Source organism: Penicillium coprophilum (assembly GCF_028826855.1).
Source record: "Penicillium coprophilum strain IBT 35676 chromosome Unknown utg000004l_segment0_segment0, whole genome shotgun sequence".
Taxonomy (NCBI): Eukaryota; Fungi; Ascomycota; class Eurotiomycetes; order Eurotiales; family Aspergillaceae; genus Penicillium; species Penicillium coprophilum.
Genome location: NW_026622723.1, coordinates 3,371,021 through 3,384,498, shown reverse-complemented (window position 1 = coordinate 3,384,498; position 13,478 = coordinate 3,371,021). Strand labels below are relative to the sequence as shown.

At 48.0% G+C, this 13,478-nt stretch overlaps 8 protein-coding genes across 8 annotated transcripts; 3 read left to right on the top strand and 5 right to left on the bottom strand.

The window, feature by feature from the left end:
* Positions 1-943: 943 nt before the first annotated feature.
* On the bottom strand, positions 944-1,663 carry N7500_005725 (MARVEL domain-containing protein; the record flags this gene model as incomplete). The annotated part of the gene is made up of 4 exons (XM_056676869.1): positions 944-1,109; positions 1,167-1,289; positions 1,343-1,446; positions 1,517-1,663. The coding sequence occupies 4 exons, from the start codon at positions 1,661-1,663 to the stop codon at positions 944-946; spliced, it is 540 nt and encodes a 179-aa protein (XP_056531869.1).
* A 1,477-nt stretch (positions 1,664-3,140) lies between these two features.
* On the bottom strand, positions 3,141-5,566 carry N7500_005724 (actin-related protein ARP5; the record flags this gene model as incomplete). The annotated part of the gene is made up of 4 exons (XM_056676868.1): positions 3,141-3,947; positions 3,998-4,938; positions 4,991-5,311; positions 5,371-5,566. The coding sequence occupies 4 exons, from the start codon at positions 5,564-5,566 to the stop codon at positions 3,141-3,143; spliced, it is 2,265 nt and encodes a 754-aa protein (XP_056531868.1).
* A 344-nt stretch (positions 5,567-5,910) lies between these two features.
* Positions 5,911-6,293, bottom strand: N7500_005723 (DASH complex subunit DAD4; the record flags this gene model as incomplete). Its single annotated transcript, XM_056676867.1, has 4 exons — positions 5,911-5,939; positions 6,000-6,084; positions 6,139-6,183; positions 6,237-6,293. Coding segments are annotated over 4 exons (216 nt in total), but the record flags the coding sequence as incomplete, so codon positions are not given.
* A 420-nt stretch (positions 6,294-6,713) lies between these two features.
* N7500_005722 (uncharacterized protein) lies at positions 6,714-7,272 on the top strand (the record flags this gene model as incomplete). Its single annotated transcript, XM_056676866.1, has 2 exons — positions 6,714-6,906; positions 6,968-7,272. 2 exons carry the CDS (start codon positions 6,714-6,716, stop codon positions 7,270-7,272), a joined length of 498 nt encoding a protein of 165 aa, XP_056531866.1.
* A 99-nt stretch (positions 7,273-7,371) lies between these two features.
* On the bottom strand, positions 7,372-7,611 carry N7500_005721 (uncharacterized protein; the record flags this gene model as incomplete). The annotated part of the gene is made up of 1 exon (XM_056676865.1): positions 7,372-7,611. One exon carries the CDS (start codon positions 7,609-7,611, stop codon positions 7,372-7,374), a length of 240 nt encoding a protein of 79 aa, XP_056531865.1.
* A 618-nt stretch (positions 7,612-8,229) lies between these two features.
* On the top strand, positions 8,230-8,927 carry N7500_005720 (uncharacterized protein; the record flags this gene model as incomplete). The annotated part of the gene is made up of 5 exons (XM_056676864.1): positions 8,230-8,260; positions 8,352-8,378; positions 8,449-8,497; positions 8,565-8,580; positions 8,631-8,927. The coding sequence occupies 5 exons, from the start codon at positions 8,230-8,232 to the stop codon at positions 8,925-8,927; spliced, it is 420 nt and encodes a 139-aa protein (XP_056531864.1).
* Positions 8,928-9,426: 499 nt separating this feature from the next.
* On the bottom strand, positions 9,427-10,338 carry pfy1 (profilin; the record flags this gene model as incomplete). Its single annotated transcript, XM_056676863.1, has 5 exons — positions 9,427-9,558; positions 9,657-9,791; positions 9,872-9,967; positions 10,147-10,197; positions 10,246-10,338. The coding sequence occupies 5 exons, from the start codon at positions 10,336-10,338 to the stop codon at positions 9,427-9,429; spliced, it is 507 nt and encodes a 168-aa protein (XP_056531863.1).
* Positions 10,339-11,473: 1,135 nt separating this feature from the next.
* Positions 11,474-13,442, top strand: N7500_005718 (uncharacterized protein; the record flags this gene model as incomplete). The annotated part of the gene is made up of 2 exons (XM_056676862.1): positions 11,474-12,313; positions 12,369-13,442. 2 exons carry the CDS (start codon positions 11,474-11,476, stop codon positions 13,440-13,442), a joined length of 1,914 nt encoding a protein of 637 aa, XP_056531862.1.
* Positions 13,443-13,478: the final 36 nt, after the last annotated feature.

Genomic DNA, 13,478 nt, shown 5'->3' with positions numbered 1-13,478 from the left:
TACATAGCCAGATAGAAAAATAGAAATACAGTTTTGCTGGCAGTCCATTGTCAATTAATCACAAAGCCCACAAATGAGCCCGGAACCCAGGCTCATAGCCCAAGCCGCAGTGGGCTGTGGGCTTCAACTTCGAAGCCCAACCCAACCCACAGCCCATCTAGGGGGTCTGACTAGCATCTTGTAATCGCTGTATTCTGACCCTTCTACCAAGCTTAAAGAGTTCAAAATCAGCTCTTGAGATTGAATTTGCCTTGGAAATATACACCCTCATTATAAATGAAATCTAATTAGTTGAGATCGAGAAATCGCGGACATTGAATTAATTTAAATATATATCTTGCATCTGTTGGGGACTATTATCACTCTCTTTGTGAATATCTACGATTTCTAGCCCTTGAAATAGCGTGTTATCTCGCGTTTTTCAAGGTGAGTTATATATATTAGCTTAAATTTGCTCTATATTATTTAGTTTAGGATATATCTATTGTTTGATACTTTTTAAGCTCCGATGGGATGATGGCCACTTAAGTAATGACGCTACTATATTGTAGTGTGGATCCAGTGAAAGAAAGTATACCATTAGAACGACCATTCCAACGGTTCAAGGTAATTAATCCATTAAGATATTATAAGAGAAAAGAGAACATTAGGAAATGTCTCTTTCAAGTTTGCGATGGCTGTACACAGTGTACCTTCCACCGGGTATCAACTTCATCCTGCTCCCACCCCGGCTCATCAGATATGTTCAATCCAGCCACTGCCAAAGTCTCCAAGTCCATTAATATAAAACCAGATCGAACACCCCATGGGGAAGGTCAGAATTCAAACGCGAGGTAAAGCACATCGCGGTTTCCTGAACATCTTCATAATATATCCACATCAATTGACCACGTTAAGAGAGAATGGATGTATTATTGTCCCATGGAGGTAACCGAAACACCAATTACACAGTTCCGGCAGGGGCTGCAGGGGCTGCGGGGGCATCCATAGGCTGACGGGCCGCATGATTGACCTTATCCTCAGTGGCCGAGCGGTTGGAAGTGCTGTTCTCATTGCGATAGTACCAGAGGGCGACGACTTCAATGATCATGCCAAAGAAGGTGAAGATGCTGTAATGGTATTAGTTTCGCTAATTGATAGCAGCTGGGACAATTCAGGCCACGTACAAAGCTAGGAAGATGAAAGCTTCATTGGCGTTCTTGCGCTTGCAGTCAAGGCCTGCGGGGATAGCTTCGCGGCAGTTGCCTCTATCATAGTCTTGTGCGGCAAAGATGAAGGCAGTCAACCAGCTAGAACGGGTTAGAGACCTTGATATGGATGATAGGATTGAAGGTTGGCATACAGGTAGGAGAATACGACGTCGATGGCGAGCACGAGTCTGCTGAGCGAAGAGGGGAAGAACGGCGAAACGAAAGCTGGAAGGAAGAAGACCACCGAGATGGTAGACTAAGCTTGGGGTCAGATTATGTGGCTCTTGCGAACGAGGTTTAGTGCGGGAAAATGCCAATTAACGTACGATGACTTCCTGATAGATGGTGTGCTGGCCACGGGGACCACGGTGGATGAAGTATGAAGTCAGGCCCATGACGATGACAGCACTGGACCACTGCAAGAAGCGAGTGATCAGCTGCAATGGACGAGCGATGGTTGGTGACAAGCCCATTATGTGTTGAGAATGAGAAGTATACAAAGGGTTAGAGGGCGCAATATGGCGAGCTGTAGTATATCACGCCTATGAGATGATCGAGGGTTAGATAGTAAATACTTAATACTGATCTAAGAAGACAAATTTTTGAAGAGCAGAGGGAGGACTTTATATCTCGGAATCATCCCAACATCACCAAGCAAACAAACGGAAACACAACAGGCTCATAGTAGGAAAAGCAAGAATTCCCAGGTGCGTCACGATGGTCTTTGCATGAAGTCAGAACCGACCATTTCTGGTCCAGATCCCAATTCGGCCCTTTTTTTAGGTTTGGCAGAGGCAAGAGATTGTGTTTCTTTCATTTGTGTAGCTTTGTCAAATAGACAATGTCATTATCTAGCTGCGTGGCAATTCACTTCAAATCCCAAGGATTCAAGAAAGTGCATAACGTCAACTAAAGAAGCCCGGCAGCTTGCGGAAAGATAATCCAATGTGTTGTGATGTGATAGCTATCAAGGGCCAATCAGAAATAGCACTCTATAACCAACGAACAATCTACCAATGGGTGTGAAATTGTCTTCAGCCTTAAGGCTTTGCATTTCTTAGGAATGGTGTGGCGTTCCTTTGGTTAAATACTTGCTTGAGGATTCTTATATTCATACTGCTACTGTTCGGGTAAAAATTGCCAGTGATGCCAATGGCGGCCACATTCAAGTGCTGTGTGTAACTATTACTCCGTACAATGGCTCGTATTCTTTCGTACATCGTTGTCGATTAACCGGATAGATTGGTCTGCACGAATGTTCCGATACAGCCGAGACTAAAATGGTAGAGCTGGTTCTTGTGATTGGTCAGTGGAAGGTATTCCCCTTCGTTTGTGGCTACATTTGCCATTGACCCTCAAATGAGCATAACATAAATTACCCCAGGAGCCATATAGATGTCTCAGACCTCCAACTTTATGGCTTATTGGTAGGCATTGCTATTGATCCATGGATATGTAGATGGATAGATACTCAATAGGCCCCTAATCGCTGTCTCCGCCTTACCCTTGGGGGAAAAGAAAGTCTTGATCCTCCTTTCAGGGATATTCCTAGAGAATGGAGTCAATATGATAAGATGGTATACAGTAGCTTGCCTAATTTTGGATCGTGTTCAGCTCAATCGCTTTCACCGCTGACTGGCAAGAGAGAGAGAGAGTGCTTTTGAGTGAATTCAGGTTACATGCGACTCGAAAAGCATATACAATCATGCGGGATTCGATGAGAATGGACGTAAGGGAAAGACGGGTGCCACGGGCAAGACGGGATCTATTAACACAATAGGAGGGATTCATACGGAGGGCTGAACATGTCATATTTCGCTTACTACCGCCAGACTCTGCAATAACATCTTTAAAGTATCAATGAAACATGCCCTATACCACGCCGGATAAGCAGACCAGTCGACTCCAGTGCGCCCAAGCAGGTGTTTGCCGAACTTGCTTTTTTTACCCTCACCATGTAGCATTGCCAAGTTCATGCTCCTTGATGTATTCGCTGCCCTTCTCCATATACTCTTGTCGCGTGACCGACGATCGGCCCAGGTCACCACTAGAAGCCCACTGTGCCGCACCCTTCCAAGCATCGAAGACAGGATCCAATGCCTTGCGTACATTCAGTGTAGCATCGATGGGTAGGAACCCGCGGACTTCATTACGGAAGCGTTCATCGAAACCGGTGAACAACGTATTTCCTCCAGTCAAGAACACATCCTTCAAAAGAAGGGACTGATCTGCTGGGTTGGAATAACGTTGGTTAATGATATCGGCCGCGATCTCGATTAAACCAGCCTGGTCGAGGCCAGCAATGGACGGCTTGAACACAACCTCGGGCACACGAATACGCTCCACGTTTAGATGAAGCTGATGCGCTTCGCGCTGGCTTTCTGGATCAAAAGGCCAGGGCCCGCGAAGGAACGCGTGCACAAGACTTTTTGTCCAATCGGACTGTGCGGCGAAAGTGTTGTTCTCGTTGAACTCGGGATCGTACTCGAGGAGCTCCTTCTCTACAGAGTCAAGCATACCGTTGAGATCCTCTTCCTCTTCATCGTCACTGCCCTCGCCAACAGCCACGGTGCGGTAAACACCCCAGTCCTCATCATTGGCACCGAAGTCGTCGTCGTCTCCGCCACGGCGGCGTTTCTTAGGACCGTCAGATGCCAGGTTGGCTAGCGTCTTCATACGCATCTGACTGGCCAGAGACTTGCGATTACCAAGATCAGCCGTGAAACGGTCACGGTCTTTGATTTTTTGTAGAATGGCCTGCAAAATATTAGCACGGGAATCTAGAATGTCACGGCTGACCAACATACCTGGCGATTGTTGCGGCGCTTCGCAATCCAGTTCTCAAAATCGTTCTCACGTGTCTCACGGTCCAGGCGCTCTTCTTCCTCAATACGAGCCCTTTCGCGCTCTTTCTCTTCCTTGGCACGCAGTCTCGCATCGACGTTGGACTTCATAAGACGTTGGTGCCGCTTTTCCTTCAGTCCGGCCTCATCCAGTTGATCGTCTGGAATGTCAAGCATAGGGAACGTCATTTCCTCAGGTTGCTCCTCGGTTTCTTCAATGCCGAGATCCTTGTTGCGCGAGCGTTTGATAGATTTCTCGAGCTCACGAATCAATTTCTCAAGCGCGGCCTCGTCTTTCAAATCCTCGGCTTCCAAGATGCGACGAATCTCCTTCTTAGTCTCGTTGGCTAGATTATGTTGCAGGTCTTTCCAGTATTCAAGCTCTTGCTCTTTCTTCACTAGTTTCTCAAGTCGCATCTTTGCGGCCTGTTCTTGAAGGCGACGACCGCTCTCCTTCTTACGCTCAGCAATCCGCGCGAGCTCTTCTTCGGTCTTCTCCTGAACAATGTGCTCTGTGAACGGGTACTGAATGACGCGGTCACGATCCTCGAGTCCTGTCCAGTCGAGGAACCCATTCAACTCGCGATCGTAGTCTTGTGAGACGTAACAGTGCTTGTGAACCATTTCCTCCATTTGTGCGTCTGTCAAACGAGTTGGGAAGGTCGGGTACTTCAACTTCATGAGCTTCATCAGGTATTCGGCGCTCTGCAAGCCACCCCAGTTGAGACGAGTGCTGTTGGAGAGCATGGGTTTCGAGTTCATGACCGGAATCACATGAGTAGACGTATGTGATGAGTCCACAATCAAACCATCCCTTCCACCATTATAACGATAGGAGAAAAGGGAATCGATACCGTAGGCCACCGACGGCGCAGAGTAGCACTCAAATAGGATTTCGTTCATCACTGAAGGCATGTCAGCACCACCCCACTAGCTCTAGGACCGTGGGATACTCACTCTTCCTTGAATATGGCATATTGGCGATTGGCTCTGTCATTAAGATCGGGCGACCGACACCTCCATTTGCACCGTCCACGCCCAGCTTGATGAACAGATAGTCCAACACACCTTCCATGACATCCCAGTTACCTACAACACTCGAACCAGGATCGAAGCCATTGCGCAGCTGTCCCCTCGTAGTCGCATCGACGTAGGCATCATATCCGATAAATTGGCACTGGCGATTGAGCTTGCGATCACGGTATCGGCTCATGACCGGAGGTATGGCGAATCGCGGATTTTTGTCAAAAGACCATCCGGCCTTGACAAGATGAGCACCTGCGCATGGAAAACACCTGTTAGGAGAGTTGAATCGCAAAGTATCTGGAATTCCATACCATTGTCAATAACGATGGCACTGGTGTCGGGATGGGACTGGCTCTGCTGATATCCCTCAGGCTGCGGAGGGTGGTAGCCCTTGAATGGAAAGTCTTGTACGCCATGTAGTTGTGGAGGAGGCTTCTCAGTTCGATTCTCGGTGGCATTGGCTGCAATGCGAGCTGGTAGGAGGCGCTGCACGGAGGTAATCGTCATGGCGGGTTGCGCTCCGGAAACCAGGAGCTATTGGGATCGGATATTGTAGGTGAGTAGGGCTCACTGCATGGGAAATGATGTTTGGGTAGGAAGAATCCAATAAACCTGTGGAAAGGGCAGCGGATTGACAAAGGAGCAAACGGTACAAACGCGGTTGATGAGGTTTGGCGGAGTTGGACCGCCAAGGACGGAGGCTATCACTATCGCTTCTATGGAGTACAGGGATGGCAACTGACCACAACCTTTACATGTGTCTATTGAATTGAGAAGTTGGTATCATTGACTAATTGCAGGCTCATCAATACATTTCTTCGTTACAGAAAATTGATCATCCTTAGGATTGCTTAGGATGGCTCTTGGAGGTTCTCTGTGGCTATAAGAGGTGTTAGAAGAGATCTTCAAGGCTGATAAATAAGAATAGAGTCAGATGTACCTTCAAGATGGAAGAGAACATTAGACTGGTAGTTCTTGAACATCTGCGCCACAAGTTCAACATTCATGTTCTGGATATTGACTTCCTGCGATCGAGAGTCAATACCAGGACCATGTCAATGAAAGAGGCTCAAACCTACCTGGAGGCCTTTGTTCATGACCATAATGGCTTCATTAAGTTTCTCCTGTAGAAAATGAGCAAAGGTTATCCTACAGATGTTATTCAATTATAACATACAACATTGGTGATGATGCGAGAGAGCAGCACTGTCTGCTGATGCTCATGTGGGCTTTCCTAAGGAGATATTAGCATATGAGAATTTCGAAGGCATGCCAAAGCTAATGCATGGAGGAGAAACCACTTGCCATGACTGAATAATGAGTAGGGTTGTGTTGGTGTTGGATGTGAGAGTGTTTATTTGGACTTGATTGGGCTGTGATCACGTGCGGCTATACAGACTTCACAGGCCGGGGATAGTTGCATTGCTTCATTGTTTCTACGTTCGACCCTGACCTTGTCCGTTGCCCACTCTGAAATCGTTTATATGATATAACAAAGCTCTGCCACTGAGGGATCTAACCTTGTTTAATCATTCCCATCCTCACCCTGGTCTTCACACTTCCATCTATCCGCACGCAGTCAAGCTCCGCAAGAGTTGCCTCCGCCTCGACCTCGCAATTGACCACACCGGTGCCCTAGACCATATTCAAAACCATGCCTCCACCAAATCCTGCCAACGATGAAGCTCACCAGCAGCTATTGAACACCCTAGACATTTCCCATGTCCCGAAGCCCTTCCGCAACCCACACTGGAAACCGTCCCAGCGGCGCAACAAGAACCTCAAGCAGATTATCTCAGAGGCCTCCCGAAAGGAGGCATCAGTGTTGGCGACTCAGGCCAATTCAGGTACAACTACACCGGGTGCCCCGGGCGCTATCACCGATGGCACACAAACCCCCCGCGGAAGGGGCTCCACCAAATCTGTCCCAGGCTACCCAAAACCTCTCGACCCTCGTCTTGGAGAAAAACGCCCGGTCGACATTCCCAACTGGGCCCGCCGTCACTTACACGAACATTGAATCGGCACCATCGTTTAACCCTGCCTACCACCATCACTATTGCGATATCACAGGCCTGAATGGACCGTACACCGACCCGAAGACCCGGCTGCGGTATCACGACAAGGAGATCTTCAAGGTGATCCGGACCTTGGCTCAGGGTGTCCCTGAAAACTACCTGGAAGCGCGCGGAGCGCACACTATTCTGAAGTAAAGGAGCGACAAGAAAGCCCGCTTTATTCAATTCCCGAGCGAACGACTATGCAAGAATGGGTATGTCATACGAGGACGAATTTGGATAACAAGAACTCTATTAATCAATTCCACTAGAGACTACGACAAATCGCCGAGCAGCGTGATGTACGACCAACACAGTCAAGCCCTTTCCACCCCACCATGCCCCTTTCGAGACAGGCTCAAGAAAACGCTCCGGCTTATTCGTGATCAATGAATCATTCTCCGCCTTGTGCATAAGCACTCGACTATTACCGACACCCCATGGGACAGGGCACCAGTTACAGAATCCGAAGAGACTGTCGTCGCGGCGTGGCATGTACAGAATACATGGAAAGGAAGATTCTGCAATAGGGGATAGCCCTATCCATGTATGAGCTATGCTCAATATTGTGCTTCAGTCGGTATATGTAAATCCCAATAGATTTAGACTGAAGGTTGAGGTCGAGAAAATTTATGCACTTGGCTTGATCACATCATTAATGACCTTGCCAATTGCCGTACAAAATTGACGAAAACTGTAGAAGAAGAGGACAGGTGGAATGATCGGCGCGCACTATAAGAACTTTGAGTTTACCGCCTACCATTTTAGACTTGGTGTCGATTACTTGGCAGAATGGTGATTTTTGAGTTGTTTTCTGTTTACGTGCCTTTGAGGACTTTGTGGCCTTTTGATCTGTTGTCGAGGAATTTCCAACTCATGAGAATACTCTCTCGATACTAGGATCGCTGTCACCCACTTGGACCAACGCCACCAATATCTCCGCTTTGTCTCCGCCGTACCTGGTCTCTTGCCCTACCGATTCAACAATCACCACAGACCAGTTGTTTCTTAGATCGCAAAGTGTCGTGGATTGTAGAAGACTACGTCAAGAATATTTGCGCAGCCCTCAATCCCGGGCATTATTGTCAACAGTCGAATTTGGAATAAACAAAGATGCCTAGCATGTGGTTAACAGAGAACCAGAGTCAGTCGCATTCGTCCTTTAAGCTGTGATGTGCACTGTCATGACAGTGCACGTGTAGCGATTGTCGAGCATAGGCTAATCTATACAACAGAGATCGGTGTGATCTTTTGCTCAGCTGGTACGAGATTGGCGTCCCTAAAGCTACAAATCATGTGGTCCGAGAACTAATTAATTCTGTTACTGATTAGGAGGCTTGTTCCTATTTGGAGGAGTGGTGATGTTCTTTGACCGGTCATTGTATGTCTATCCCGCCGTTTCGCGATTCCTTTTTGGAGGAGAATGAATGCTAATGCTCATTTGACAGACTTGCTATGGGAAATGTATGCTGTATCGTCTAAACAAATTCAGTACACTTGACTGACAATATTAGGTCCTCTTTCTCATTGGACTGACCCTTATTATTGGTGTCCAGAAGACCATGGTCTTCTTCACGCGTCCAGCAAAACTCAAGGGCACGGCCGCTTTCGCCGCTGGCATTATCCTCATTCTCCTCCGCTGGCCCTTGACTGGGTTCTTGATAGAACTCTATGGCTTGTTCATCCTGTTTGGCGACTTCCTTGTGACGATCGGTCAATTTGCCGGCAACATCCCTGTGGTAGGGCCCTACATTCAGCGTGGGCTCGAGGTGCTTGCTGGCGGGAGGAGCAATGCCGAGCTTCCTGTATGAGTATAAACAACCAGGGGACTTAACGACGAGGTTTCCTGGGGAGGTCTTGGTCAAATATGTGGACTTGATCGTGCATGGCAGTGGGATATCAGATGCACATTCATGTTCGGAGATGTCCAAGCCTGCTATGCTATACGTGTGACAAGAGATGATACGATCCATCTACGCCCTTCAGATTTATGTAATTAATAATGACCCTTATTGATCTTCCAGCGGTAATTCACCGGCTGGTGCTCAGTTCATATGCATGTTAGAATAGACAAGTTACATTGTGCATCATACAATCTGGTTGATATCCTCATACTGTGCATTGGGAACCATGTCCAGATTGACGTGGCCCATCGAGGCAAAGAGATCCAGCCACAAAAGCCAGAAAGAAGCATAAGCGAAACATCACGCTGGGCTCGAAAAAGAAATAGTCGAATGCTCCTTTATTTCTTATTCTTCACAAACCCCTCAACTCATCACATCATTTAGTTATCATTGCATAATTTCGGATTTACCGGGGGTTGTTGAGGTAGTCGACAAGGTTCTCGACAACGGTGGCCGCGTTGGGGGTCTGGACGGACTCGTTGTGGTGGGCGATGATGGTGCAAGAGGAGGCACGGGAAACAATGACACCCTCCTTACCCTATATTACAGACTCAACCGATTAGCACATATTCCGATATCATGTATTGAAATGACTCCCGATGTTGTTATGAGTCAAAGGAGAGTGGGTATCTTTACCTTCTTGCCGTATACACTGCGCTCGTCAGCCCTGATGGTGACGAACTTCTCACCGCAGACAGAGAAGCCGTTGGCAAAAGCCTGATCGCTGGAAGTGTAAGCGGTGATCAGGGAGTTGATCTCCTCCTGAGAAAGCTATATTTAACCAATAACATTAGCGACAGTGGCCAAATGTGTGATCCCACCCGGCAGTAAGAAAAAACAGGCAAGCTTACCGCGAAGCCAGGCGAGGCAGCCTCAACACCAGAGAAGTCAGCAGCGAGAATACCGGCCTTGTCGAATTGACCCGAGCCCATCAGGCTGTGAGAAAGCTTGTCAGCACATGCATCGGATAGACACGGAGGGATGGTTTGGTAGGATCGAGAGGTATATCAGGGATCGAGGAAGGATTATGTACCTGGAGTCGACATAGCCTATAGTTTCAAGGAGAAATCTGTTAGTTGACTTGAAGCAAGGGATGAACTGCAGTCTGCAATCATGAGGGTCATACTTTGCCAGATTGCTGAGTGCTCGCCCATGATGTAAAGTAGAGAGAATAACGCTGAATAGGTTAGAGAGGGTCAAGAAGAGAGGAAAATGTGGCGCACACCTGAATATACAGAAGAAAAAAAAAAGGAGAGCTGAGAGAGAAGAGAGAATGTTGGTGGGGGAAGTTGTGGCGGTCGGGAGAGGACCCCGCCATATGACGATCCCACCGTTTGCAACTTGGGATTCAAGCTAATAGCTGATCGATTTTAGAGGAATTTACTTTGTTTCTATGAACTGTGTAGCTTTGAAAAATGTTATGAGATCTGTGTAGTGTGTAGAGTGTAGAGTGTAGGGAAGTATCTAAGGAGTAAATGATATCCGATATTCTCCTATACCAAGTAGCGGTGGGAGCGATCTCTACATAGCTCAACTTCAACAAATTTGGATATATCTGTTATTCAATCTCATGGAGAAAATATATATGTATGACATACATATCACATCCCGCTTTCAGTTCAGTCCAGTCAGCTCATCTGTACCGTCGATCATGGTGCCTGGGTGCCTGAATCTAAGGGGTTGATCCTGATGCTCTTGATGCTCCTGATGCTGATCTGACCGCTATTGAGGATAATGATCTTTCACCTTTATCCTTGTGTACGGAGTACGGAGTACATGCAAAACCGAGACATACCATTGGGCCTAGAGACAGGCTTGGCATCACAGTGGCATTGGCAATGCGAAGTGTCGGAGAATTCATGACACCAATGTGGACATTCAACTTCAGAGGCGAAATGCCCCCTGATTCAAGGGTCAAACGTAGAAAACGCCTCAGTCTCAGTTTTGACCGGATGAAACACGCCTCCTGCATGGCTTGGCCCCTTTCAACGTGGTAGCGAGTTAATCAATCCGCAACCGATGCGCTCATTCGTCCCACGGGAAATAAGCATCGCACACGGGCTTGATATTGGCGCTGAAACGCCCCTCGAATTCCAAATCAGAATTTGCTTGCGAGGTTTCGGTCTGATTTCTCATGTTTCGTTCAGCCCCAGGCTAGGGGTTGGGGAACCTATAGCAGATTTAGGATGGAGGTGCAATTAATATGGCCCGTCTCATTTACCGTGATTGACTCCACTCAATCTACGTGCTTTCATTAATATACTAGAGGTTACCCTTTTGTTACCCTTCTATTCTGTTTTCTTTCTCTTTGGGTTGCCGGTCTTCTGGAAAGGCTGCATCTCTTCTTCTTATAATTCGGGTTGTGTTGATACTCTCTTACATATCTTCAGCTTCCTTTTTTTTTTTACCCTTTTCTATTGCATGTCGACCGGATTTAAATATTTTACTCTGAGATGGCAGGGGGTATGACAGCAGTCCAGTCTCGCACGCATTCTAAGGAAACCATCTCCTTTCCTGTGTTGACCTACACCGATGCGTTGCCACGGAATGATCTTCAATCTCTTGAAGCCTCACATCATCCGGTTCGGCCAATGACCGAAAAGTGGGATTTCAGTCAGCCCTCTACGGGAGATGGCTGGTTCAGAAAGCCACCCCCGGGCCAAAGCGCAACTTTCGACTTTCGTCTAACAGCGCCACCAGATGAAGCCATTCGATCTACCCGATCAGGTCGTACCCAAACCGAGCAAGACATGATTGGCATTGCGCTGGGCAGTCCCGGCATGTTAAACAAAGACGAGGCTCTACCGCCGCCCAGATTGGATACATCTATGTTTGTAGAAACAGATTCAGCCGAGAAGCCCAGCAAGTGGAAGAAGATTGGTGGATTCTTCAAGGCAAAAAATGCGTTTACATCACCTCCGGAGGCCCCACAAGAAAGCACCTTCAAACCGCAAATCACCAAAGACAAACTACCAGAGAAACCCCACAAAGCAAGACTGAGAAAGAACTCGACAGAGGAGTGGCCAAAACTTGAGATCGATCCCAGGAAGATGCCTATGCCTGGTCGAAGTGATCAAATTCCCCTGCGAAGTCGGAACTTCTCACTCAACAACAAGGCCCCCAAGGAGGAGGAACCAAGTAATCGGGGCCTCCTACTGAGTGTTGACATCCCGGATATTCAGATGGAGCGGTACAGTGTTATGTTCAGCAATGTCGTCAACAAGAACCAAAAGCCCTCGCTGCTGGCCAGGAGGGCCAAAACATTGGACAATCTTCTCGTACCCGACGCAAATGTATGAACTTTCATTGATAAGATGCCATTATGAAACTAACTGGTAACTTATATAGGGGTTCCTCAAATCACCGGCACCACCCCCAATGCCCCAACGGCGGGCAACGTCACCAGCGCGATCAAGCTTCACTTTGTTCCCAACTTCACAGCCTTCGAAAGGGGCCCAGGTACTTGGCACACAGAATTTCTCTCGTGGACCGAGCCCACTGATGAGATCGAACACACTACTTATGGAAAGCCCATCGAAGATGCCTCCACCACAGCTCTATCATGGTTCAAATATGGGCAGTATCTCATCGTTCGAGTCACCCGTGGTCCCAAGGCTTTTCTCTGAGCATTCCAATACCCCGCTGTCCTCTAGTAGCTATGAAAAGCCTCTTCCTGCTATCAAGCCGGAGCCACAGACTACTCAACTACAGAAAATTGCTCAGGCAGAAAGAAAAATCCCATCCCCGCAGAAGATTAGGCCACAGCAGAGCAACCAATCGCAAAGTACTGCTGTAACAAAAGCAGTTGTTCAGCCCTGGGCTCATCCACGACAGAGGAAGGATTCGCTGCCGCGAGCCATAGAAAAACAGCCTCAGGTTACTTTACCTCAAAACAAGACCACACAACATCAGCCAAATACGATATCGAACCACCACAAGAACAAGGACTCAGCGAGACCGCGTCTCAAAGTTCAAACTGATGGCCGACCACAACCGCCCGCAAAGGACACCCTCTCTGCCAGTACATCTCGAAACTCCCCTTCAGCATTAAACCCGACCCAGAGCAAGATTGACCGAATCATGTCCCCATCATCAGCGTCAACTGGGCCCAGATCTGGCGCATCGCCATCAGAGTCCATACGCATGCCATTCGCCATTCCCGCTGAGACCGTTGCTACCGTTAAACCGGAGCCTGCACCCGAGCCTCGACGTCCTGTTCCAGAGATTGAGGTCTCAATAGCACGCTCTGTCTCTGTTTCGCGGGCGAAGAGGCAGGTTCTGGTCCCCATCGGCATGAGGATCGATCACTTGGACCCGGAAGAGCGGGTTGTGCACAGAAGACCTCTGACACCGCAAATCACGGATGTTCACCGGGGTCATCGGCCCGGTGTCTCGCAAGAGTTGCGGATAGAATGTCTGTGACATTCTACTGCGCCATTCTTTTACATTTCTTTTAGG